Source organism: Bombina bombina, chromosome 5 (genome assembly GCF_027579735.1).
Source record: "Bombina bombina isolate aBomBom1 chromosome 5, aBomBom1.pri, whole genome shotgun sequence".
NCBI classification, from domain to species: domain Eukaryota; kingdom Metazoa; phylum Chordata; class Amphibia; order Anura; family Bombinatoridae; genus Bombina; species Bombina bombina.
In genome coordinates this window covers 720,350,671-720,378,489 of record NC_069503.1, presented here as the reverse complement: position 1 = coordinate 720,378,489, position 27,819 = coordinate 720,350,671, and the positions used below count along the sequence as shown (strand labels likewise).

Sequence of the window (27,819 nt, the reverse complement as noted above, 5' to 3'; positions counted from 1 at the left end):
AACTATACATTTTTACAAAAACCCTACCAGATGGGCTATATAAATGGATCATCTACAGAACAGTTATGGAAAGAAAAATCTAGTGTACAATGTCCCTTTAAGTTTTAAAAGTCAAAATTATATCAATTAATTAATTACACATATGTACCGACTTGACAGTAATGGTTACGTGAAAAAAACAAAACATTAAAATGTTTTAGACAGTCATAATGATCTTTAGCTTCTATTACAGTCTATGAAAATCCTGTGAGCAATATTTCTTATAGCATTTGGTTTGTATTTATGTGCATTTATCTAGATTTTACTGTTATATTCTAATCCAAACAGCATTTCTTTTTATCTACTGAAATGGATTTGAAAACAAAGCAACAAAGAAAAAAAATCTCCTAAACTGACATATTTTTTTTGTGTGTTTTTGTGCAAATTCCAGGCTATCGTAAGCAGCATATCTGTGCTCTTGTTGAGACCGTCTGCATGAAAACCTGGCCTGTTGGAAAGAAACCCTAGAAATACAGAGTGCTGGGTGTTGTATTTTATTAGTATGCTTTGTTTGCTCAGTAAATGCAAAAGAGGGAGTGACATAACCACTAGAGGGCTGTAAGACACAATTAGACAAGGTGCATTGTATTCATAAGAAAACACGCCCATGTGTGTACAGTACATGTCACTGTGGGGTTCCCACCTGCCCAGTTTTTGTTCTACTGTTGTGTCATTTTATTTGCATAAAAAAGACAATCATATTTGAATCAAGGCATTGTTTCAGAGAGCATGAGTATTTATCTTAGAAAAGTAACCCCTGTTTAGTATGTAACTCCCTACTCCTCGTTGGCAATGATTCAAGTGACACTAACATTTAGTAAAGCAGAAGGTCAGGTACTAATACGAATGCATCAGTTTGTAAAGGCACGGGTAGTGTATAATATAAAATAGTGTGCACATAATCCATTAGATTTAGCCTGTATAAGTACATTCAAATGTAATGCACTAAGAATTAAACATAACAAAAAACTTTCAATGTGTGAGAATCTGCAAACACTAAATGCTGTACATTGTATAACATGTACTAACACACTACACATCAATTACTATTTCCAAATCTGTAAAGTAAAAAAAGACATACATACATAACGTGTTGATATGTTTTGCATAGATTAGTTAGTTTTATAGATTTTTGCATTGCAATAATTTGGGACAACTGGATCACACTGTATAATATGCATTTAAAGGGACATTGTACTGATTTTGTCCCTTTAATGTGTTCCCAATGATCCATTTTAATTGCTGGAGTATATTACATTGTTTGCAAATAGCTAATTTACCTTTATTTTGTCTTTTAAAATTGCTGCTTTTGCATGTTGAAACCACCACCTATACTGGAAATATGAATACTGCTATATTCTTTATAGAAAAGCTATGTAAACTGGAGACTGTAGCATAAATTAAAAGGCCAGTGGGAGTGGGAAAGAGATTTTGTATCCCTGCCATAATTAGCATTTCAGCACCTAACTTATATAAAGTGAAAGCATGAGCAGGTCTTGTCTTTCTTGTTGTCAAACCATTTAAACGATCATGTCACAATGCGTGATAGGTGGATTTGTTCATTTAAACTATTTCAAATACAAAAATAAACATACATTTAATACTGTGCAGCAAGTATAACAAGTCATTTGGAACACTTTAAAGTGAATGTAAAGTTTAATGAGAAAGTGCCCGGTTTTTAAAAAAACTCATAAAAACAGGGGCACTTTCATTCATTAAACTTTACATTTAAGCGGGTTTTTTTTTAAATACCTTTTTCTTTATGACAGAAGACCGGCAATCCTCTGCCCGCTTCTCATGCTGTACTTAGCATATCGATGACGAATCCAGCTTCCTCCAATCATTGTGTGGCCTCACAAGCTGGGCACCTTGAGGTGCATGTAATGCTATGTGACGAACATTGGAATGTGAAATATTCAAATCTTCATGTCGGGTTAGCGCACTTGAGAAAATGTGATCGGGTTTGTGTGTGAGTTGGATGTTAGTTTTCTTTTTCACTTTTCTTGCATGCTACATTGACTTCTATGGTGGAATACGTTAATGCGGTCGCGATATCCTAATTTCGTCTTTTTGCTTGCGCTGGGTAAACTTTTTACCTTTAACTTGTAATATGCGTGCTACCCGATGCAGCAAAAATCTTATTTTGCTCAATGTACAGCACCTTCCACAAAAAAATTAAATGTTTATAGCAATTATTTTTGTGATAGCTAAGTGAAATGAGAAGCACTGCCCTACACTGCACAACTATTGAACAATAATGTGTAAAGTAAAATGACATTTGTGAGCTCATATAATAAAAGTCAGCTCACTGTATTGCAGTACATATTTGCACATCTTTAATAGGACACATAACTACATTTCAGCCACAGTACTTTTTCTAACATGCAGTAAAAGATGCTGAGCATCCAACACCACTGTGACAAGAGCTACAAACAACACACGACAGGCAAGGGTTAAATCTAACCTTAGCAATAGCCAATGGCCTATCAAGCTACAGAGAGGGCGTTGCAGGAAAGAAACACACACACTAGGTGACAGCAGATAGCTCCGCCCCTACTGTATCACAGCAATGAGCTTGTGATCATGGCAGAGCAAGGCTTCAGCTACTGACACACAGAATGCACCTCATATCCTGGTGTTTCGCTGCTTATATTCATTCCAAATAAGGATAGAAATTTGCGCTGGATATTTCATTTTTAAATATCATTTTTCAACCAGTTTATAATTATTATTTCTGTAATCTCCTTTGGGATTGCATTGTCCTCTGATGAGAAAAGAAAGGGGACAGTGTGTGGCATATTTTGGCATGAGCTTGGTATGGAGAAAAGGGACGAGGTCATGGCAGCTGCTTGGCCACTGCAGCCTGAAAGGTGAGATAGCATCAGGACAGAGACACAGCAAATAGGGAAACATTTTAGCAGCCTTTTTGCAGGAAAACGTGTGTCATCAGGAGCCCTCATACTGTGCATGAGGCAGCACCCACCTCCTCCTTGCACCTCAGCGTTGTAGCCTGATTGAGGATCCCTGCCCGCTAGAGCAATGCTGCCCGGGGTGGGCGTATTTGGAACTAGCCTGACTTCCAGGGTGATCATCCCCTTGCTGAAGGACGAAGGATTTGCAGTGAAAGCACTATGGGGAAGGACACAGGAGGAGGCTGAGGAATTAGCCAAGGAAATGAGTGTCCCCTTCTATACCAACCGCATAGACGATGTGCTGTTGCACCAAGACGTGGACCTAGTGTGCATCAACCTGCCCCCTCCTCTCACGAAACAGATAGCTGTGAAAACCCTAGGTGAGTAAATTGTACATGTGATGCCGTGTCCATCATCAATCCCTGCGGGGCTGTGCTCCCAGGCTGCATGTCCTGACGCCAGCACTGCTAGTTACACTGTATATGCAATGCTTGAGAAGTGTGCACTAGTATTTTCATTAGGGTACCTAATAGGTATGCTCTAGGGAGTGGAGGTGGCACATAATATGTGGTGCATTGCTCTGTGTTCTGCACACAGCTTGCCAGGGAGTATCTGCAGCTGGACCTTGAGCTGGGCATCTTTAGCTGTAGCTTTAACTGGGCATCTGCAGCTGCATCCTGAGCTAGGCTGGCTAGGCTTGAGTGTTACTTTATATCTGGGCACTGGACGATCTATTATACACAAATGCTTAGTGTTTGTTCATATTTCCGTTTTCCCTACACCATATCATATCCAGTGCGTTTTGGGGTTCAAACTCCAGGGAAAACACTTACATGAAGAACAAATACAAGATAACTTAGGCTATTGTGGTGTTAATAGAGATTTTTATATATATATCTCGATTCATAAACACAAACAATATTTTATGCTTTTGCTTCAAAATAACCTGTTCAGCTGCTCATAACATTTGTCCTTCTCATGAGCAAACATGTCTAGAATTTTGCATTAGGCAAGATGCTTCTGACTGTTCTTTTTAGCCCATACAACGTGTCTGTCTTGTGGTTTCCTTCCTTTTGAGAACTATGCATGGTTATTATATGAAAGCTACCAATATACTGTTGGTGTTACTGCTCCACATATAGACCATGCTTATATGCTGTAGTTTATTAATGCCATGTGCACTTTTGTCACAAATCTATAAAGTCTTTCATGTCAGGTTGTGAGGTAAACTGCGGTGAACTAATTAAAAATATTGTACAGTCTGTGTTCTGTTGCTCTCCATTGAGTTCTTTTAGGCTTTACAAGTATAAGTATTTTATAAAGAAAAGCCCACATCTTAAAATAACCCCACAATAAGTTTAACAGGAACTGAATTGACAGGAAGTGCACACATACACAGTGGTTGCATATTTTAAAGGTTTTTACATTTGTCATTCATATTTGAAAAGCATCCCCAATTAAATGTTTTTTATAGGAAGTGAATTACCTCTGAATGAATTTTCTTCCCCACTGTACTCTTCAGAAAAGTTGGACAGTATACTTGCATACTTAAAGGAATAAAGTAATCAGAAAATAAACTGCTCTAATTTAGAGCAGTTTATTTTCTGATTACATTATCAATTTAAAAGGATAGTTTAATCAAAATTAAACTTTCATGTTGCAGACAGAGCATGCAATTTTAAGCAACTTTCTAATTTACTCCTATTATCAATTTTCTTCGTTCTCTTGGATCTTTATTTGGAAAAGCTGGTATGTAAGCTTAGGAGCCGACCCATTTTTAGTTCAGCACATGGGTAGTGCTTGCTGATTGGTATCTAAATGTAGCCACCAATCATCAAGTGCTACCCAGGGTTCTGAACCAAAAATTGTCCGGCTCCTAAGCTTACATTCCAGCATTTTCAAATAAAGATACAAAGATAACGAAAAAAATTGATAATAGGAGTAAATTAGAAAGTTGCTTAAAATTGCATGCTCTATCTGAATCATGAACATTTGGTTTTGACTAGACTATCCCTTTAAGTATAAATACTCTAAGTCTACTTTTAGAGGAATTCCCCTAAACCACATGTGTCTATGCCACGGTAATGGAGTATAAACAAATGCAAACTTGTTCACTTGGCTCACTCCTGTGTCATCCACAAATATTTATACGTGGGATTATTCAGTCAACATTTGCAGAGGTTTAAACACATAGGCAAAGAAGGATTGGAAATTTGCTACACTGTAATTTCATGGGTTATCAAAGTCGCTCATTTGATAAACATACTCAAGATGGTTTTCAAGGGGTATATACCATGGAATGTTCTGCAAGTATTACTAATACATCTCTTTTGTAATTTAAAGTGAAGGTCATTTTTAAGCAAATGCACTGCACCCATTTAAACATGATCATATAAGTATTAAAGTCGCTAACCTTATTTTTCAAAAAAGTTATTAATTTTGTAATAAAAGAGATATATATTATACCTCCGTTTCATATATTGATTCCTCCCCTGCCACACTTCCTTCTTCGGCACTAGTGACGTAGCGAGCGTTCCCACAAGCTCACTACGTCACTTTCAAGCTCGTGCACAACAGCCGATTGAAAATACGCATGCGTATTTTAACCGCAATCGCGCATGCGTACACATTTAAAGCACATAGCAGTGTTACTTTGTATTTACTGAATGAAAACATTAATTAATTGATTGCAACGCAATAGTGTCACTCGCTCTATCGTTGTGAATATTGTAAGCTCTTTTTTTCTTTACCTGCTGCCCACCAATTTTGAACGTAAGTAACCAAGTGAGAGACTCAATTTATCTAAAAGAAACATAGAGCATTATACGCATGCGCGTATCATGCACGAGCATGAAGTCGATGAAGCTTGCAGGGATTACACGCATGCGGAGAAGTTAGTAATGACGTCGGTAAAAAGGGGCAGAACGCCCCGGGGGTAAAAAAGGAATTGGCTATCACATCCAGAATAAATGTCAATCAATTGCGGCAAGATGTCGGGCGGACAATAGAGGTAAAACGGAGGCGATTTAGAATCTGAAAATTAAAATGTTACAATGATTTGTCAAGATTATGATGAATGAACATCAACCTTATTTTACATGCACAGTCTAAACCTGTTAGCGAGTAAGCCAGACTTTACCTTCACTTTAACCAACACTGGCATAATTGCCAAGTCAACTGACTTTATGTAAATTAGTAGATGTATAATTATATAAACATGAATATGATAGCTTCACCAATATTCAGTTTTATAGATTGTGAGGCCCAAAGGTGTCCCTAATTGTTACCTTAATATTACTACTGAATTAAATGATAAATGTGCATGTAATTGTAATCCTGATGTAGTATATACTATACAATTTGCATTACTTTTATAAACAGACTTTCAAAATGGATTGAAACATATATTTCAGTGTATGTTTGTGCTTTTAAAATGAAAATAAAAGTTATATGAAATCAATTACAGTATTAAAAATTAACATCCTAGATATGAAATTCAAAGTTTATAATGATCTCTATTTAAAGGGATGGTGAAATCAAAATTAAACTTTCATGATCAAGATAGCACATAACATTTAAAACAACTTTCAAATGTCTTCTATTATGTAATTTGCTTCATTCTCTTAGTATCCTTTGTTGAAAAGCATACCTAGGTAGGCTCAGAAGCAGCAATGCACTACTGGGAGCTATTGACTGATTGGTGGCTGCACATATATGCCCCTTGTCATTGCTCACTATCTTTATATATATATATATATATATATATATATATATATATATATATACTGTATATATATATATATATATATATATATATATATATATATATACACACATGCAGTATATATGGAAAAAACAACAATTATTTTACTTATTGGCTTTTGTATGCATATTTTACATTGAACCTAAATGGGCAGAATAATAAAAAATACATTTGTTACACTGTGACTTTAAATCATCTTCTTTTACATGCTCACATTACTATATTCCTAATGCCTCGTTAGAATTTTTTCAAGCTACAAATAGAATGATGGCAAGTGATTGAGATGACATTACCATCACAAGATTAGATGTAGCTTTTAGAGGCTTATGAGGATGGTACCACTGGACATCACTACACTAGAGTGATATTGCCTAGACATCTCTGCCAAACAGCAGGATCACTTACAGACATGACACAAATAGACAGGCAGTGTTTGTGTCTGTAAATCAGGTCAGTATGAAGAATAACTGCTGCTGGGGCTATCATCAGTAGGCACAGCTAAAAGCACAATATATTTGTTTAAAAGTGTAGTTTATTTTATTTATGTTGTGCTTAGAAATAAATAATCTTTTTCTCATCTAGTAATCTGCTGTTAAACAGATGTTCTAACTAATGCTATGATAAAATGCTCGTATTACTTAGAACATTTTATTTTTAAACAAATGCTCACTGAAAAGCTCCATTTAGCCAGTCCATCTGGGTGCGATTTAGTAATAGAGTATAGTTTTCTTCATTCTAAATAACATTGTGCTGGTGTGCCAGGTGTATTTTATTCTATTGTGTGAAACACATCATTCTTATAGCACACACTATGGGTGCCATTTATCAAAGCCCGGACAGACAATGTTCCCAGTAGCCTGTCTGCCCGTCATTGTGGTGAGTGTGCATCATCCGCTGGCTGCATTTCCATTTGCACAACCAGCTAAGCTAGAGCAGGGCTGGCCAATGATCGGGTCTGCCTAGGATGATTTATCTCTGCCATCATGTGGCACAATTGTGTGAGCCTGCACCACTGGGGCTCCAAAACTACATCCTTAGATTCATAAATGGACCCCACAGTCTGTCATTTGTACAGAGACACAGAAACATGGTGGTCACCGTGGCCACCATAACACTTGTCTGCTTTGCATAGATACGAGTGGAGTTGTGCGCATGTGCACAATACTTTGTGCACAGTAGCATGCATGTGCTTCATTGCTCTTGTGCATGCCCATATGATTTTAATATGAGCTTGGATTGGCCAAGGATGCAGATTGGGCAGGGGTGATCTGCTCTTTTCAAAGGGCGTCCTTGCATCGCTTATTGAAAACTCTGAGGTAATTATTTATAAAGTTACAAACACGTAGATATAATCATAATTTTACTTCTATTGCTAGTGCTGCTTTAGATTATGTGAGCACAGTGTCCTGCAAAAGGGACTAAATGCAGTTAAACCCAACATTTATTTGTTCATGATTCAGAAAGAACATGCAATGTTTAATAACTTACAATTTTTTTCTATTCTCAAATTGCCTTTGTTCTCTTGGTATCTTTCTTTGAAAAGTGGGGACATAAGCTCAGGAGTGTGCACAAATCACTATATGGCAGTAGTTTTGAAAGAATGTTTTCCATTTGCAACAGCACTAGATGACTATTTGCTGCTATGTAGTACTTCAGATAAATACCTAGGTATCTCATCAACAAATAAATCTTACACTTACGCACTTGAAAGGCTGTGGGGGGGGGCTCCCTTTAAATATGATGCTATATTTTTGCTGGTGTGTACTTTATACAAAATATTATATACTATATCAATATGATTGTGCCATAGGAAAATGTGTTTGGAGACATCAGTTTTCTGATGGTGAAACCATTTCTATTAGAGGTGTGTTTATCTATATTCCAATGGCAGACAGATGGATAGCCAGTGACTGACTGATTACAAAATAATACAAAAAAAACATTATTTTTGCTGCCCACCTTTTTATCAAACAAGAGCCCATATGTATGTTTCTTTTACTTTCAAGGGTACTGTACACATTTTGGAAATGCTAAAAATAATAATCATAATCTATTCTTGTACATGTATCTAACAGGGCAGTTAAAAATAACCAGAAGAACCTGAATATTTCAGATGAAAAAGTAAACAGTTCTTTCTCCTACGGTATAGCCAGGCTAGGTTACAAGTCACAAGCAATGCTGAAAAGCTGGAATTTCAAGTGGCTGTGGCATACTAAATGGGAGAGATTTCATCTTACACAGAACCAAGGCACATACAATTTGCATATTCCTGTAATGACAATAAATTCCTTACGTTTCCACAACAGTGGTCTGTTTGCAACAAGCCTACAAAAATGGAATAGGACACTCCCAACCTGGTGGTACACTTTATTATATGTACATGTTGATTCAGCTGTCGTGTAAATTCAAACAAGAGTTATTTTCCTAAAATGTGTATAACTTTTGTAGTGACTGTAATGAATGAAAAAGCCGACCAGCAAGTCTGGAATTTAGGCCACTGTTAGCTATGCATTATTGTTTTTAAAGCAGAGCTTGATAAATTTGTTCTAAATCTAGGAGCCAGACCATACATTTAGGAGCCAGAAGCTTTTGGTTATCCTTATGATATCCATTGGAGTGCAATTCTCTCTGTGTGTGTATATATATATATAAATCACTCCAAATGGATTAGAGCAATCACAATGATCAAAGTAATCTGCACTCTCCACAAAACAAAAGGGTCATCTAGTGGCTTGTGAGAATAAATAAATGTGCACTTTACCTATCTATATATCTCTTCAGCAAATTTGATAATAGAAGTAAATTGGAAACTTTTTTAAAAATTGTATGCACTGTCTGACTCATGAAAGAAAAATTCTTGGTTGCATGTCCCTTTAATCATATAAAATAAAAAAAACAATAAATATATTAGGCACACTCAAATACTTTTTTTTTTTAATTATTATTAATAATAATAACAACACAATAAAAGTTGGGTTTGTATTTCATTGCTGCAAGGTCTAGAAAGGATGCGGCCGTACCAAGCTATACTTTAGGTGTGGTTGGAGATGGGCGGCAATAGGATGTGGAGCTATCCATAGATGTCTTGGGAACAATAAACCTTGGCCTGTCAGTGACTCCTTGGCATCCGGGTTTGTCAAGCCCTGTTTTATAGACTGTTTCTATTCTAATGTCTGATTGCTGTGTGGGTTAGGGATTCTTGTGATCAGATCATAGATCATAGCCCAACATTTATATTTGCTTTAGATGAAACACATTTCATTTAAATTTCCCTCATTGATTGATTGACTAATTCTTGCATTCATAAAATATGCATTCATAAAAAAAAAAATCTATTTTGGGCAAAGTTCAGCTTGTTTTATTGATTCCTATAATAGACATCACGACAACAGGATTATGGAACAGGTTTCTCTACTTACTAATGGAACTTAAGGTGGATAAATCAGATCAAGCATGCAGTTTTAGGAGACTTTCCAATTCACTGTTCATTTAAAATTCTGTGCTATTGTATTGTCTTTTTATTATGCAAATTTTGCAGTTTTCTCCCCAGGACCTTTTTAGCGAGTGCACCACTCGGCTGATTTTACTAACCATCCGGCAAAAATTTGCTAAAAATTTTTTATTGCACAAATTATCATGATAAAAATTTATGTATTAATTTGTGCTTTAAATAGCAGAAAATGATATAATATTAGAAAATATTACACTGCCCCCACCCGGCTATTTCATAATGCCACCCCGGCTATTTTATAATGCCACCCGCTGGCAACATTTTCTGCGGAGAACAGTGTTGATTATGCAATGCTACTGTATTTAATGGTCCTTTAAAAATCTATAACTATTTACACCTAACTATTTTGTGTGGAACATTTTTCTAACAATTATAGCTTTTTTGGAACTTTGTTGTTAGGAAGCAAAATTAAAATTAAAAAAAATTCCAATTTACTATCAAATTTACTGTGTTTTCTTGGTATAATTTATTTAAGAACATGCCTAGATATGCAAAGGAGTGTGCCCTTCTCTTGACCACTAGATGTGCAGACACTGCTACCATGTAGACATGAACACTCCTGAACATATCTAGATATGCTCTAAACAAAGGACGAGAGAGAAAAATAAATTTGATAATAGATATTAACTGTAAAGCTTTAATTTGTATATTCATGATACTTTTAAAATTATTGATGTATTGATTGATTTAGCAATGGGAATTTGAAGGATCATTTTACATCTGACTCTGTAGACTCCAATTACTGTTGGTCTGGTGGACATAATTTGCTACTATGAATCAAGTCTGCTAGACCTCACCGCACCAGCAATGCTTTTGCAATGCTGCCCCCTGCTTGCTTACGGCCAATCAGCTGTCAATCATCCTGATAAAATAGGATCGGGATGATTTCAATTTGCCACATTTTAGGTGACCGTCAGGTTAAGCAGTCTTAAGACTGGCCTCTAAAGCAGAAATTGCAAATGGAGCCCTATATCTTTTCATCTATATAAATAATACCTATGTAGACGTATTCCCTCACTTCTAAAAATATGTTAAGTTTTATAAAATGTTGGCGTCCTTTTCATTCTAGTCAAGGTTTAGAAATGGTTTACCCCTTTGCCTTACAGTCAAGAAGTTGATAAAAGAATGCAGGTAAGTTAGTATGTTTGAATGATCTTTTTGGCTGAATGACAGGGCTACAACGCATAGTAAATTTAGGCAATCCAACCCTCTCGGGCAGCCAAGGTATAAAGGGGCTTTCTAAGCTAGAGACATTTGTTAGGTTGCTGAAATGCCGCAAGCTGTTTCCTCAGATCATTTTGTATATCTTGTCATCATACATTCCCTATGCCAATTAAAAACATACACAGTGCTCCTGTATACTAAAATCATAGAAATAGTTTACTGCTCAGAACAGTAATTATTTAATAACCAATGTACCACTCTTATAATAATTTCTAAACCAATAAAAAGGTTTGTGTTCAACTCGGGTGGTTTTTGGCTTACACTTCTGTAGCATTGCAATCCACTTAAAGCGTGTCCATTTAAATTAGTTGAGCTAAGCAGCCCAAATTACATAAGTGATATAACAGGAACATCAGATATACTTGTATTTGAATTGGCTAAACAACAGGCTTTTCAGATAAATTTTCATGGGGGGTGTTTGTAGTGAGCAAAAGATAATTGATTCAATATTGGAAGCAGGGTATAACAAATCAAGGCATGTTAAATGGCCAAATGCAAATTAATCATGAATATAGAACATCTGTTAAAAAAGTGATATATATATATATATATTTCTATTTATATAAATTATATATACACTGCTCAAAAAAATAAAGGGAACACTAAAATAACACATCCTAGATCTGAATGAATTAAATATTCTAATTAAATACTTTGTTCTTTACATAGTTGAATGTGACAACAAAATCACACAAAAATTAAAAAATGGAAATCAAATTTTTTAACCCATGGAGGTCTGGATTTGGAGTCACACTCAAAATTAAAGTGGAAAAACACACTACAGGCGGATCCAACTTTGATGTAATGTCCTTAAAACAAGTCAAAATGAGGCTCAGTAGTGTGTGTGGCCTCCACGTGTCTGTATGACCTCCCTACAACGCCTGTGCATGCTCCTGATGAGGTGGCGGATGGTCTCCTGAGGGATCTCCTCCCAGACCTGGACTAAAGCATCCACCAACTCCTGGACAGTCTGTGGTGCAACGTGAAGTTGGTGGATGGAGCGAGACATGATGTCCCAGATGTGCTCAATTGGATTCAGGTCTGGGGAACGGGTGGGCCAGTCCATAGCATCAATGCCTTCGTCTTGCAGGAACTGCTGACACACTCCAGCCACATGAGGTCTAGTATTGTCTTGCATTAGGAGGAACCCAGGGCCAACTGCACCAGCATATGGTCTCACAAGGGGTCTGAGGATCTCATCTCGATACCTAATGGCAGTCAGGCTACCTCTGGAGAGCACATGGAGGGCTGTTCGGCCCCTCAAAGAAATGCCACCCCACACCATTACTGACCTACTGCCAAACCGGCCATGCTGGAGGATGTTGCAGGCAGCAGAACGTTTTCCACGGCATCTCCAGAGTGTCACGTCTGTCAAATGTGCGCCAGTGGCGAATTTGCCAATCTTGGTGTTCTCTGGCAAATGCCAAACGTCTTGCACGGTGTTGGGCTGTAAGCACAACCCCCACCTGTGGACGTCGAGCCCTCATACCACCCTCATGGAGTCTGTTTCTGACTGTTTGAGCAGACACATGCACATTTGTGGCCTGCTTGAGGTCATTTTGCAGGCCTCTGGCAGTGCTCCTTCTGTTCCTCCTTGCACAAAGGCAGAGGTAGCGGTCCTGCTGCTGGGTTGTTGCCCTCCTATGGCCTCCTCCACGTCTCCTGATGTACTGGCCTGTCTCCTGGTAGCGCCTCCATGCTCTGGACACTACGCTGACAGACACAGCAATCCTTCTTGCCACAGCTCGCATTGATGTGCCATCCTGGATGAGCTGCACTACCTGAGCCACTTGTGTGGGTTGTAGACTCCGTCTCATGCTACCACTAGAGTGAAAGCACAGCCAGCATTCATAAGTGACCAAAACATCAGCCAGAAAGCATAGGAACTGAGAAGTGGTCTGTGGTCACCACCTGCAGAACTACTCCTTTATTGGGGGTGTCTTGCTAATTGCCTATAATTTCCACCTGTTGTCTATCCCATTTGCACAACAGCATGTGACATTGATTGTCACTCAGTGTTGCTTCCTAAGTGGACAGTTTGATTTCACAGAAGTGTGATTGACTTGGAGTTACATTGTGTTGTTTAAGTGTTCCCTTTATTTTTTTGAGCAGTGTATATATATATATATATATATATATATATACACACACAAACACACACATATATATATATATATATATATATAACAGTATATATATATATATATATATATATATATCAGTCACCTAATTTAAATGCAAGCAACATAAAGAAATTGGCATTTTAAAGGAACAGTCAAGTAAAAAAAAAAAAACGTTCCTGATTTAAATAGGGCATGTCATTTTAAACAACTTTCCAATTTACTTTTATTACCAATTTTGCTTTGTTCTCTTGGTATTCTTAGTTGAAAGCTAAATCTAGGAGGTATATATGCTAATTTCTTAGACCTTGAAGGCCACCTCTAATCTGAAAGCATTTTGACAGTTTTTCACCACTAGAGGGCGTTAGTTCATATGTTTCATATAGATAACATTGAGCTCAGGCACGTGAAGCTCCTAAGAGCAAGCACTGATTGGCTAAAATTGCAAGTCTGTCAAAAGAACTGAAATAAGGGGGCAGCTTGCAGAGCCATAGATGCAAGGTAATCACAGAGGTAAAAAGTATATTATTATAACTGTGTTGGTTATGCAAAATTGGGGAATGGTTAATAAAGGGATTAGATACCTTTTTAAACAACAAAAATTATGGTGTTTACTGTCCCTTTAATTCAGGCACACAGGTCTTTGGATTAACTGAGGTAAATTTACTTTGATAAAATAAATGATCATTCTTTTTACATAGTGAATGTTTCTGTGATATTTATAGTGTATTTTCTCATAGCAGAGATTTGTTTTATTTTTATCAATGAAAATACAAAATTGCAGCACTGAAGTTATTTTCAGCTATATGTTAAAGAGTTTTGACTGTAATTGTGTTGCCTCAGGAACAGATTATAAAATTGTAATGTTTACAAAGCAGAGCTAAGCAATAATTTTCTTGAGTACGCTGTAAAGTTAATATCGTCTATTTAGTAGCACAAGAGCCCTCTTAGAGCTAAATCGTAGTTTAATTGAGTAAAACCGTAAATATGCCTGTATCATGTCAACATTGCATGTATAAGAATATTATTAAAATATAGAAATGGGTAAATATTTTGGAAAATTTAATAAAAATAACTAATATTGGTCACATTTGTTTGTTTTAAGGAATGTTGAATTTTGTTATTCCACGTTCATTTTTGCGACATAAAGTTACAATCCGAGTATGTAATGTTATCGAACATAGACTACTGTTTGTTTATCGCCCGCATCCATATCTGAGTTTGGCGACCTAGTGCTGCTGATTGGATCAGCAGTGGTTTCTGTTTGTGACCAGCAGTTCTCTGCGAGTTGGAAGTGGTATTTCTACTGTGTATTTAACCCATAGGTTCATTCTGCTTTGTTTTCTATACCATTATGCTTTTTGAAATCACTTTTTACTTATATTGTAACTTATATTGTATGTATGTTTTTTTCTTCACAAACAGTATTCCCTTAAGTTAAGACATGAGCATATTTTAAATCTTATTTTCACAAACAACAAATGAAAGTTTAGCAATATTGGATGCACTCCTTTATTCCCTACTGATAACAGAAAGCAGCCAGCTTGCTAGTGGGAAAGGTTTCTATAAATAGTAAAAATAAAAAGGCTGATTATGTCAGAACAAGCAATTCCCAAGTAGGAAGTTTTCATGTTGCTTAGAATAGCCTTGGATATAGCTAGTTTTTTTTTAATGTGCAGTGAGTAAAAATATTACAAGTGGCTGGTTGGAGCTCGTGGTAGCAATTAGTGCTCAGAAAATTAACCAGAGATCATATCTCTGGTTAATTTTCTAAAAGTGCCCCAAATGCCCTCAAAATAGCATTTTTGTAAATAAAAACAACAGGTTTTAGGGTATAATGTATGTAGTTTACGTGGAGTTAAGTACCAACTGTGAAGGACTTTGTAATTTATCTCTACAGCTATGGGGAATTGAAATAGGAAGAATATGCAACATTTATAACAGTCTTGGGAAGATATTTATATTAAAGGGACAGTCTACACCAGAATTGTTATTGTTTTAAAAGATAAATAATCCCTTGTCTACCCATTCCCTAGTTTTGCATAACCAACACAGTTATATTTATATATTTTTTACCTCTGTGATTATCTTGTATCTAAGCCTCTGCAGAATGCCCCTTTATTTGTTCTTTTGACAGACTTGCAGTTTAGCCAATCAGTGATGGCTCCCAGGTAACTTCACGTGCACGAGCACAGTGTTATCTATATGAAAAACATGAACTAACACCCTCTAGTGGTGAAAAACCTGTTAAAATGCATTCTTAAGAGGCGGCCTTCAAAGTCTAAGAAATTAGCATATGAACCTCCTAAGTTAAGCTTTCAACTAAGAATACCAAGAGAACAAAGAAAAATTGGTGATAAAATTAATTGGAAAATTGTTTAAAATTACATGCCCTATCTGAATCATGAAAGTTGTTTTGGACTAGACTGTCCATTTAAGGGTATTTATGCAGCCGATCCTTGAAAGCTTCTTAGAGCTCCACAAGGAAAGGTTGCGAACAATTGCCCTCTTGATATGGATGTAATTCAATCTGTATACTTCTTCTAGGGACTCAGTTAAGTACATTTCTAGATTGATATGTTGCACCGTTTGAATGGGCACAAATCTTTAATTGTATTTACTAAGTGTATAGGAATGGAGATATCCAGATAAGGAAGTTTGAAAGGTTATGGAGTGAATTCAGCTCTGCCAATAGGGCAGGAATTGTAGTCTCAGGGTTAGTGAGAGAGAACAATATGTCATCGGCAAACATGGAAAGTTTATGTTCAATGTTGTCTATTGGGATACCAGATATTAAAGGGAAAGTCTACACCAGCATTTATATTGTTTAAAAAGATAGATAATCCCTTTATTACCCGTTCCCCAGTTTTGCATAACCAACACTGTTATATTAATATACTTTTTACCTCTGTGATTAGCTTGTATCTAAGCATCTTCTGACAGCCCCCTGATCACATGACATTTTAGTTATTATCTATTGACTTGCATTTTAGCCAATTAGTACAGTGTCTGCCACAAGCCATGGGCGTGATCACAATGTTATCTATATGGCTCGCATGAACTAGCACTCCCCTGTTGTGAAAAGCAAATAAAAAAGCATGTGATAAGAGGCGGCCTTTAAGGGCTTAGAAATTATCATATGAGCCTACATAGCACAAAGCACATTTGATGATTTGGAAAGATGTTTAAAATTGAATGCCCTATCTGAGTCATGAAAGTTTATTTTTGACTAGACTGTCCATTTAAGCAATTATGTCAAATCTTTTTTGCTAGTGTTTGTATTACAGAGGCAAATAGGAGTGGAGATAGGGGGCATCCCTGTCTAGTGCCATTTGTTATCTTACAAAGATATGATAAGATGCCATTAAGGAGAACTTGGGCACTAAGAAGAGAGTAGAGAGAAGATTCTGTTTAGAGGTGTGTCTCCAAATCCAAAGGTTTTGTAAAGCAGCTCTAAGGAAGGACCAGTCTAAAGCCTTCTCTATGTCTGTTGACAAAAGATATTACTTTTTTTTACTTTAATTTAATAGGTAGCATTTGTTCTTTGTTGGGAGTAAGTGTGCTTTGACCACTAATGTGAACAATACATTTATGCAAAGGGTAGGCATGTTAACTATAAAGGACTATCGTATTCTGCCATTGAGTGGGCCTGGCTGACCTATGTGTATATACCTCTGGTCACATTGGTAGGGGATGGACATATTAGTGTATCTGCTAATGACATTATTAGTTATTTTCTGGATTCATTTTGTTATTACTTAAATTAACAAGTTATGTTACTGGCTTGTGTTACTTATCAATGTAAAAAAGAAGAGAGGTGCATGTATATAAATAGAACAAAGAATACTGCACCAAGCTCCAATTAACCAACCTAAGATGCTAGTATTGTATCTATAAATCCCTATTAATGGAGCAAACTTGTTTTATAATGAATAGGAATCACTATAGAAGTATGGCTTTACACAGTGACCAGATTGGATCATGTATCTGAATGCGGAGCACAGCAGCCGTATTCTGTAACAAAGAATTGATCTGTTGGCTATGCAATTTCAGTTCAGATAGAGCATACACATTTAAACAACTTTCCAATACAATCTTATAATATCAAATCTGCTTCATTCATTTGGTATCCTTTTGTTGAAGGAGCATCAGTGCACTACTAGGAGCTAGTTGAACACTTAAGGTGAGCAAATGACATGAGGCGTATTAATGCAGCCACCAATGAGCTGCTAGCTCCCAATAGTCCATTGCTGCTCTTGAGCCTACATAGGTATGATTTTCTTCAAAGAAGGCAAAAAGAACAAAGGAAATGAGCTAATATAAGTAAATTAGAAAGGTGTTTAAAATGGTATACTCTATCTGAATCATGACAATGTTTTTTTTTCCAGCGCCTTTTAACTATTATTATAATGAACTGACATATTTACATTTAAAGAGACAGTCTTGTGCAAATATGGCCTAAATGCAGCAGTATTGCTCTGGAACTGCCCTTCAATTGAACACAACTGCTGATTGGTCGGGTCATGCAACTTCTTTTGCAGATTGGCTCACCAGCTGTGTCTTGCTCAGGATTGGTAATACTCTGTGACTTCTGAGCAAGATTTCACCTATGTGTTTAACGCTTTGCTGTGGTTAAAGAAATAGCACCAATCAGCAAGTGTTACCCAGCTGCTGAACCAAAAATGGGCCTTTTTGTTGCAGCCTAGTGCATAACTTGTGTGAATATATTTATCTTGTATCCTTACCCATTCTACAATAGAAAAGGTAACAAGAAAACAAAGAAAAATTGACAATAGGAGTAAAATAGAAGTTGCTTAAAATTGCATGCTTTCTGGTTCATGACAGCATACAATTGGGTTTAGTATCTCTTTAAATATATCTTTATAATATTAAAACAAGCCATCTAAATTCATGTCTGTAAATTCATATAGTGTAAATATAAAGGGACCATGAAGCACAAATAGTTTTTTTGGAGATGTTTTTAGTATTGTAAGATGTCACTGTCCACCATTATCATCCAGTGAGGAATCAGGCCTTAAAGGGACAGTCTAGGCCAAAAAATAACTTTCATGATTCAGATAGAGCATGTAATTTTAAACAATTTTCCAATTTACTTTTATCACCAATTTTGCTTTGCTCTCTTGGTATTCTTAGTTGAAAGCTTAAAGGGACATTATACACTCATTTTTTCTTTGCATAAATGTTTTGTAGATGATCTATTTATATAGCCCATAAAGTTTTTTTTTAAATAACTGTATAGTTTTGCTTATTTTTAAATAACATTGCTTTGATTTTCAGACTCCTAACCAAGCCCCAAAGTTTTATGTGAATACTGTCAGATACCTTCTCCAGCTTGCTGCTGTTTGTGTAAAGGGTCTTTTCATATGCAAACGAAGGGGGAGGGGGGAGTGTCTTATTTGCCACTTGCAGTGGGCTTTCCAGCTACCTTTTCAACAGAGCCAAACTGACAGCTTCTAAGTAAGTTTTTAAACAGTTTTATACTGGATTTTTATATCAGTATCTGTGCATATTATTCTTTATAGTAGTGTCTATTACATGCAGTTATATGAAAATGAGTGTATACTGTCCCTTTAACCTAGGAGGTTCATATGCTAATTTCTTAGACCTTGAAGGCCACCTCTTTTCACAATGCATTTTAACAGTTTTTCACCACTAGAGGGTGCTAGTTCATGTATTTCATATAGATAACACTGTGCTCGTGCACGTGAAGTTATCTGGGAGCAGGCACTGGTTGACTAAACTGCAAGTCTGTCAAAAGAACTGAAATAAAGGGGCAGTTTGCAGAGGCTTAGATATAAGATAATCACAGAGGTTAAAATTATATTAATATAACTGTGTTGGTTATGCAAAACTGGGGAATGGGTAATAAAGGGATTATCTATCTTTTAAAACAATAACAATTCTGGTGTAGACTGTCCCTTTACGGTCCAGCTGCACTTCCAATAGACTTCAAAAACATATTTCAAAGGTTTAATTGATTTTTGTTTTGCTGTCCCTTTATCTATAACTGCTGCCTTAGTTATAATACAGATTATTTGCAGGTGTCTTACCTAAGGCTTCTGTTTAAACTTTTAAAAATGTATTTGTCCCGTTTTGGCCTTTTCTGTTTCTCACACTTCTACCTTTGCGACTCTCTACCACTGTGTTTAACACATTTGTTCACTTTCTTCTTTTTATGTCACTCTTGCTTTACCTCTAAGGGGCTAGATTATGAGTGGATATATTTTACCAAAAAAACATCAGATATATATAGAAATATTTATTTTAGAATAAATAGAACAAATTCTTCTATGTGAAGAACATTAGAATGTGAAATATTAATATTTCATGTTGGGTTTAGTGCACTTGAATAAACGTGATCAGGTTAGCGCACGAGTATGGCTGTTAGTTGTTTTTTTTTTGCAGTTTTCGTGCTTCATTGAAGTCCATTTGACAATACTACATTAACACGGTCGCATGTCGGGTTTTCACTCTTGTGCTAGTTTTTTCTTTCAACTCATATGAGCGCAATCCGACGCACGCAAAAAGCCTCCGTCTAGCGAAGTTAACGCGAGAGCTCGAAATAGTGCTCCACTTATAATCTAGCCCAATATTGGCAAATATATTGTATAATAATATATTGTCCGCCTGCAATCACCACTTGCGATGCTGCATCATGTGGCAACATTTAACATTGTACAAGAGCTTTCTTGTGCAATCCCACACCCTTTTATAGCAGGGCATGTCAATCACCTGGAACAAGCAAGTGTCACAACACTTCTGAGGTAGTGGAGAGGCAAAAGAAGCATTTGTGCTTCCTTAATTGGTGGCTCATGCAACCCGGCACTTACATAGCCTTATAAGCTGCAGCGCAATAAATTCACCCTATGAGGCCCATTTATAAAGCTCCAAATGGAGCTTGAGGGCCTGTGTTTCTGGCGAGTCTGAAGACTCCCCAGAAACAGCAGTAATGAAGCAGCGGTCTAAAGACCGCTGCTCCATAACCCTGTCCGCCTGCTCTGAGCAGGTGGACAGAGATCGCCACAATTCAACCCGATCGAGTACGATCGGGTTGATTGACACCTCCCTGCTGGCGGCTGATTGGCTGTGAGTCTGCAGGGGGCGGCATTGCACCAGCAGCTCACAAGAGCTGCTGGTGCAATGCTGAATACGGAGAGCGTATTGCTCTCCGCATTCAGCGATGTCTGTCGGACCTGATCCGCAATGTTGGATCAGGTCCAACAGACATTTAATAAATAGGCCTCTAAGTATTACTGGTTTCTTACTATCAAACTATCTCTGCCATTTTCTCTTTCACTCCTTTCTCTTTCTGACTGTAAACCTTTGTCTCTTCCTTTTTCTTCCTCTTCCTTCCATTAAGCGTTTATTTACTCATCTCTTATCGTGTGTTTCATCCTACTCTGATACTTTAGTTCTCTCCACTTTAGTTCTCTCCATACTTAATTATGTATTGTTATTATAATTAATTACCTGTTTATTACTATGTAATTTAGATTATTTACATAGTTTGTATCAGCTAATTCAGCCTATGTTTACATATTTTGGTAACTAAATATTGATTATAATATTATCATAATATTTAGTTTCCCCTCCAGTTTATATTTAGATTTGTAACCCTATTCTCTTTGGTACATTTATTAAATATTATGTGTGCACTAAAAAATACAGTAGACCTGAATTAATGTTGTACAAGTGTCATAAGTTTTAGTAAAAACAAAAAATAAAATAAAAAAAAAACAACAGATAATTACTGTGGCTGTCTGTCAGCCATCAAGGGGTTAAATCTTTCATCTGTACTGTGCTTGTCATTTTTACCCCTGTCATTTCTGCTTCTCGGTTTCCCATAAGTCTATTTTTTTTTTTAAATTAAATTCCTTATGACTTTTTCATTGGGCTGTTAGAGCAGTGAACACAATTGAGAACATTACAACACTGTAAATAAGGGTGGGATTTCATCATGCTCATCTGTATGACATTTACTGGCTGTTTTAAAGCACTCTCCTGCTTCATGCAAGCTAACCTGGGGAACTTACTATTCATTGCAGCAAAGATGGAAGTGATATTGCTGCAGATCCCTCTGTGGGCTTTTATCCTATTGCGTTAGATAAACTGGTTACTAATCACTCACTAACTACAAATACTTGCATCCTATTGGACCCTTTCAGGTTCAACAGTGTTGTCTGCTCAGTGCTGAATAGTGCATGTCACTGTTATGGTACGAGGTATGATGGCATGCAGGCAAAGCAACATACTTTAAAGTGAATGTAAATTTTGATGCTAAAGTGCCCGGTTTTTAAACATTCGATTAAAAACAGGAGTACTTTAATTCATAAAAATTTACATTTCACTCGTTGTGAAAAAAAACTTACCTTTTAATCTTGACAGCTGCTCCAGCTTCCTCTGGTCGTCGCAAGCCATTTCTGATGTCAGAAATGATGGATGGGTCATCCTCCAATCACGGCTTCCCCCCGGGGAATCAGTGTCTGATTCAACGCCGTGATTGGAGGAAGCCGGATTCCTCATTTTAGACCCAGGAAGAGGCTATGCGACGGGTGGAGGAAGCTGGAGCTGCTGTCAAGAGTAAAAGGTAAGTGTTTTTTTCACAACAGGAGTGAAATATAAATTTTGATGAATTAAAGTGCCCCTGTTTTTAATCTATTTTTTAAAAACCTGGCACTTTAGCATCAAAATTTACATTCACTTTGAAGCGAGCCATCTCATTACTGAGGATTTGCTGTAAGTTCATCAAATTCAGGAGCCTGCTGTTTTACATACTACAATGGTACTTTTTGTTGCAGCCTAGTGCATAACTCGTGTGAATATATTTATCTTGTATCCTTACCCATTCTAAAATAGCTGTCACACTTTCTAATACCTCATTTAGAGCTTCTTATCTTCCAAATTGAAAACTACAACAAAAACTGTTTATCATTCATTGATGAAATTGAAGTCAAAATTAAACTTTCATCATTATTCAGATAGAGCCTGAAATTTGAAGGCTTTACATTTTACTTCTGTTATCAAATTGACTTTGTTCTCTTGGTGTCTGCTCTTAAAAAGCATGCATATGCACAACTGGGAGCTCACTGGTGATTGGTGGCTACACACATATGCCTTGCCTTGTCATTGGCCCACCAGATGCATTTTAACTAGCTCCCAGTAGTGCATTGCTGCTCTGGAGATGGTTTTAACAAATTGTGTTTAACCTATTTTGTTGTTGTGTGGAAGCAATAGTGCAATAATAAAACACATTAAGGGCTAAATTACAAGTGGAGCGCTAACATTTGCGCGCAAGCGATAAGAGGTTTATTGCAGGTGTTTGAACACGTTGGGTTTACCGCTGGTATTACTAGTTGAAAGTTATATATCTATATGTCTATATAAGTGTACATATATATTTATATGTGTATATATGTATTTACAGACATATATACACACATATAAACACATTAATACATATGTATACACATATAGACATATAAAGAAGTGCATATTGGGGCCCTTTGCAGTTAAGCAGATGAAAACATAGTATATCTATGCAATATTCATTTTAATAAATGTTTAATTAAGTACTTACTGTAAATATGTGACATTCTAATGCTCATAGCAAAATATGTTCAAAGTATTTCTAAATAGACATTCCTATATATACCTGTATATATCTAAATAAATATGTATTATGAATAAATAGAACATATTCTTCTAAAAGTTAGTGACACTATTACATAGAAGCGGAGGACCGGATTGGTAGTCCTGTCTGTTTATGGACACTAGGAATCAGACCGGAGAGTAATCCTCTGGATGCAAGCATCTATAGTGAGTCGAGCGGCGGCTGTGAAGAAGGTTGAGTCTTACCTCCCATTAGTTTGGGACGTATATTGTGTCCGTCATATATTACATGCCTAGAGCAACACATAGGGAAGGGGTTCTATGATTGGATTGTTGAACATATTCTTCTATCTGTGATAGGCTCTCACATGTGTTCAGTAAGAAACCATTAGTGCATTGCTGCTCCTTCAACAAATGATACCAAGAGAATGAAGATTAAAAGAAGTAAATTAGAAAGTTGTTTAAAATTGTATTCTCTATCTAAATCATGAAATAAAAAAATTGGGTTTCATGTCCCTTTAAGATGAACCTCCTAGGTTAAGCTTTCAACTAAGAATACCAAGAGAACAAAGCAAAATTGGTGATAAAAGTAAATCGGAAAATTGTTTAAAATTACATGCTCTATCTGAATCATGAAAGTTTATTTTGGCCTAGACTGTCCCTTTAAATAGCGCTCCATTTGTGATCTGGTCCTAAATAATTTATTTTTCCACTTTTATGCGGAAATAATCCATTGACTTTAAGTAATCACAGAGAGAGTTGTACATTATTGTATCTTCAGTGAGGTGTAACTGAAGGACATGACCATCACGGTTACTATTGTTTTTTGTTTTTTAATCAACCAACATACTTTCTAGTTAGGGTGCACTAGCATCTGCATGTCGTATAGCATGGATGCGCAAAAATCCCTCCCATAATAGACTTCTGTGGGGGCACCCAGTAAAATTCATGTTGGATAGGGCTTGAGCACTAAGCCAAGAGTGCACTAATCTGAGTGTGCAAGTAGTGGAGCTCTTCATATTGTTCTATGCTATACTGTTAATAAGAATGCTTTACTTCAGATCTCAACAAGCGCACATTTTACAGCAGTATTTTGGCTTGTGCTCAAGTACAACACTTAACTCACTACAATAAGTGTGCCAGTAGTGCTCCCTTTGCTATCCTTTAAAAGTATATGGGGGTCTAATGGGCTTGTTAAGATGCTCTGATTTAAAGTGAAGATCAATTTTCATGTGAAAGTGCCCAGTTTTTTAAAAAAAACTATTAAAAACAGGGGCACTTTCATTCATGAAAATTGACGTTTCACCCGTTTTCTTAAAATATACTTACCTTTTCTTCTTGAAGCCGCTCCAGTGCTTCACCAGCCCGTCACAAGCCTCATACGTCAGCAATGACAATTCTGGCATCCTCCAATAACGGCTTCCCCCCGGGGGAATCATTGCCTGAGGCCACGCCGTGATTGGAGGAAGCCGGTTTCGTCATTGCTGGGTAAGTAAACCAGGAAGAAGCAGACGGGGCATCGTTTCAGAACAGCGATCCGGCGTTTCAGAAGAAAAAGGTAAGTATTTTTAAAATACGGTGCAATGTCAATTTTCATGAATGAAAGTGCCCCTGTTTTTAATAGCTTTTTTTAAAAACCGGGCACTTTCACATGAAAATTGACCTTCACTTTAAATATTTACCCACCTGTAATAACAGATTGTGCACTATTCTTAGCAAGGTACCCATTGCAAGATAATACACCCTGTGCTATTGATTTGCACCCTGTGCTATCAGTTGCACTCCACTTGTAATCTAGCCCATAGCAAGCTAGGAGCAGTAATACAAAAATGACATTTTCTAGTTAATATCATGAAGTAATAAATCTATGGGTAGGGAGGCAGGAAGGGTCTAAACAGAGCTGTTAATAGAATAGTCTTTGTGTAGCATAAAGATTTGATGATGAATCGTATCTCCCCTGTGAACTGTTATCACTGGTGCAATTATTGGTTTTAATAGGGACATTTTTGCTAATACAAATGTATTAGAAATAATGCTTTGATACAAAATAATAAAAAGCACTGATGTGGATTTCAGTTCTGAATTGACTGTCTTTTTAATGTTTTGTATTTTACTAGATGATGCAAGGGTTAAATGTATAGATGTGTGTAGCAACATTTGCAGTTCAGTGTATGTGTCTCACAATATTTTACATCCTCATTTGCATGTTTTCGGGTGAATATATATTCTAGATAGACAAATGTTTCTGGTGGATATTTGTTGTTTTGGTTTGGTTTATGTGCGTCCTGTTACTACCTCCTTATTCTGCGTCTAGGAACAATATGTGACATTAAATTGATGATAATTAGCAACCTTGTGGAACAGAATGTTTCACAGTTAGCCACATCAAGAAATGCACTTTTCTTTGGAGGAAGTGACATTAGGCAGCTTCCTGTCCTACAGGTGCTTATGCAACGCTCCCAGGCATTACATAAATAACAACTGTATATATTGTTTTAAAGTATTTCAGTTTGCAGCTATTTACTAAAGAATGAATGAATGTGTCTCTTTTTCCTTCTTAAATGGGCATTACAATTAAACTGTCTATAAAATACTTATATGTACTTTGTAATGTACTATCCTTTGTTATTTTGTCCATTTGCAATTTAAAGGGACAGTTTACTTGAGTTTTTTATTGTTTGAAAAGATAGATAAAGCCTTTACTACACATTACCCAGCTTTGCACAACCAACATTGTTATATTAATATGCTTTATAACCTCTAAACCTCTGCCTGTTTCTAAGACTTTGCAGGCCGCCTCATATCTCAGTCAGTGCAATTTATTACTTTACACAGCCAGACAGTGTTGGTTCATGTGTGCCATATAGATAACATTGTGCTCTCTCCTGTGGAGTTATGCATGATCAAGAACTAAAAAAAGTTTGTAAAAAATCACTGAGATAAGGGGACAGTCTGCAGAGGCTTAGATACATGGCAACCACAGAGGTAAAAAGTATATTAAAAAGATATATTATGTTGTTTATGCAAAACTGGGGAATAGGTAATAAAAAGATTATCTATTGTCTATTTCAAGTAGACTGTCCCTTTAACAATGCAAACTATGGTTTTTCAGGTGCGCCAACATAGGTTCGAGTGCATCATGTAGAGTTTACAACCCTGGCCCTACAACATTCTACATAGTGATTGCTTTATCCGTGCAGGAGCTAATTTATTTCTGGACTTAATTGACCACAGAAAAGGAGATAAAAATATATCACTGGGATACAAAACAATGAAACAAATACTTATTTGTATGCAGATGTTTGCAGGGAATGCTTTGTTATTGATCGTTACTACATGTATGTTAATATGGTTTTAATGTCCCTTTAAAGGTGATAAAGTTCCTAGCTCAATATTCTTCTTGGCTCCTACATTTACAATCTATTTATTCAAGCTTGCTTTTAGAATTGGTGCCCTTTTACCACATGACGATGTAGATCACAACTGGAGCTGACTTTATCTCATTCAAATGACAAAAGAGGACATGACTCAATATACCAGCAGTTGCCTCTTTCCTGTTCTCTATTTCCACCTCTTGGTACCATAAGTATAAAGTTGTGCTGCAAAAAAATGGCTTGCTCTAAATTTAGCGCTGGTTCCTATTTTGTATATTACACTTGTTCAGCTATTTCACTTACAAATCCTACCAGTCCCTGTACTTGCCTTTGTTTTATTGTTTTTTTTTACAGGGTTTTCAAATGTAAATGCCATTCCAGTCTATTAGAAAATATCACAATAACCTACTTATAACCTGCTTTTTGTAGCACAATAACACCCCGTATATGTTGCAGGGGGACAGTTTAAAGGGATATGAAACTCAAAATGTTTCATGATTCAGATAGAGCATGTTATTTAAAACAACTTTCTAATTTACTTCTATTATTATTTTTTGTTCTCATTGTATCGTTTTTTGAAAAGCATGGAGGTAATCTCAGGAGCCAGACCATTTCTGGACTACTATATGGCAGCAGTTTTGCAAGAATATTATGCCTTTGTAAGAGCACTAGATGGCAGCTCTATTTCCTGCCATGTAATGCTCCCGATGCCTACCTAAGTATCACTTCAACAAAGGATACTATGGGAACAAAGCAAATTTGATAATAGAAGTAAATTAGAAACTTTTTTTTCAATTGTATGCTCTGTCAGAATGACAAAAAAATGTGGGGCTTCATATCCCTTTAATATTAAAGCAGAATAATATAAATTCATACAATATGTGCAAGCAACAACATCATATCATTTCAAGTCATTTTTGAAATGACATTTTTTTTATGTCGAAACTCGTTGTTACAATTTGTAAATAAAAAATTCTGAGATCAATAATTAAAGGGACATTCTAAGACAATAATTACTGTTCTAATTCATTAGAGCATACCAATTTTTATATTAGTTCCCCTAGTTTGTTCTACCTATGTGTCTAACGCCTGCATTGTGGTTAAATATCAGGGTCGATCACATGAGGATTATCAAATGATTATCAACAGAAACACACAAAGGGGTAGATTTATCAAGCAGCGGATGCTGCAATCTACTACGTAGTTTCAGGTTCCCCTGAAACTGAAGTTAAAGGGACATTAAACC

General features: G+C 36.4%; 1 protein-coding gene across 1 annotated transcript in view; it reads left to right on the top strand.

Annotated features, from left to right (window-relative positions):
* Window positions 1–2,630: 2,630 nt before the first annotated feature.
* Window positions 2,631–27,819, top strand: part of GFOD1 (glucose-fructose oxidoreductase domain containing 1) — a 158,437-nt gene continuing 133,248 nt past the window's right edge. The window contains exon 1 of the mRNA XM_053714752.1: window positions 2,631–3,331. Coding sequence (XP_053570727.1) covers window positions 3,079–3,331 — 253 coding nt within the window. The 5' untranslated portion in view covers window positions 2,631–3,078. The remainder of the gene's footprint in view (window positions 3,332–27,819) is intronic.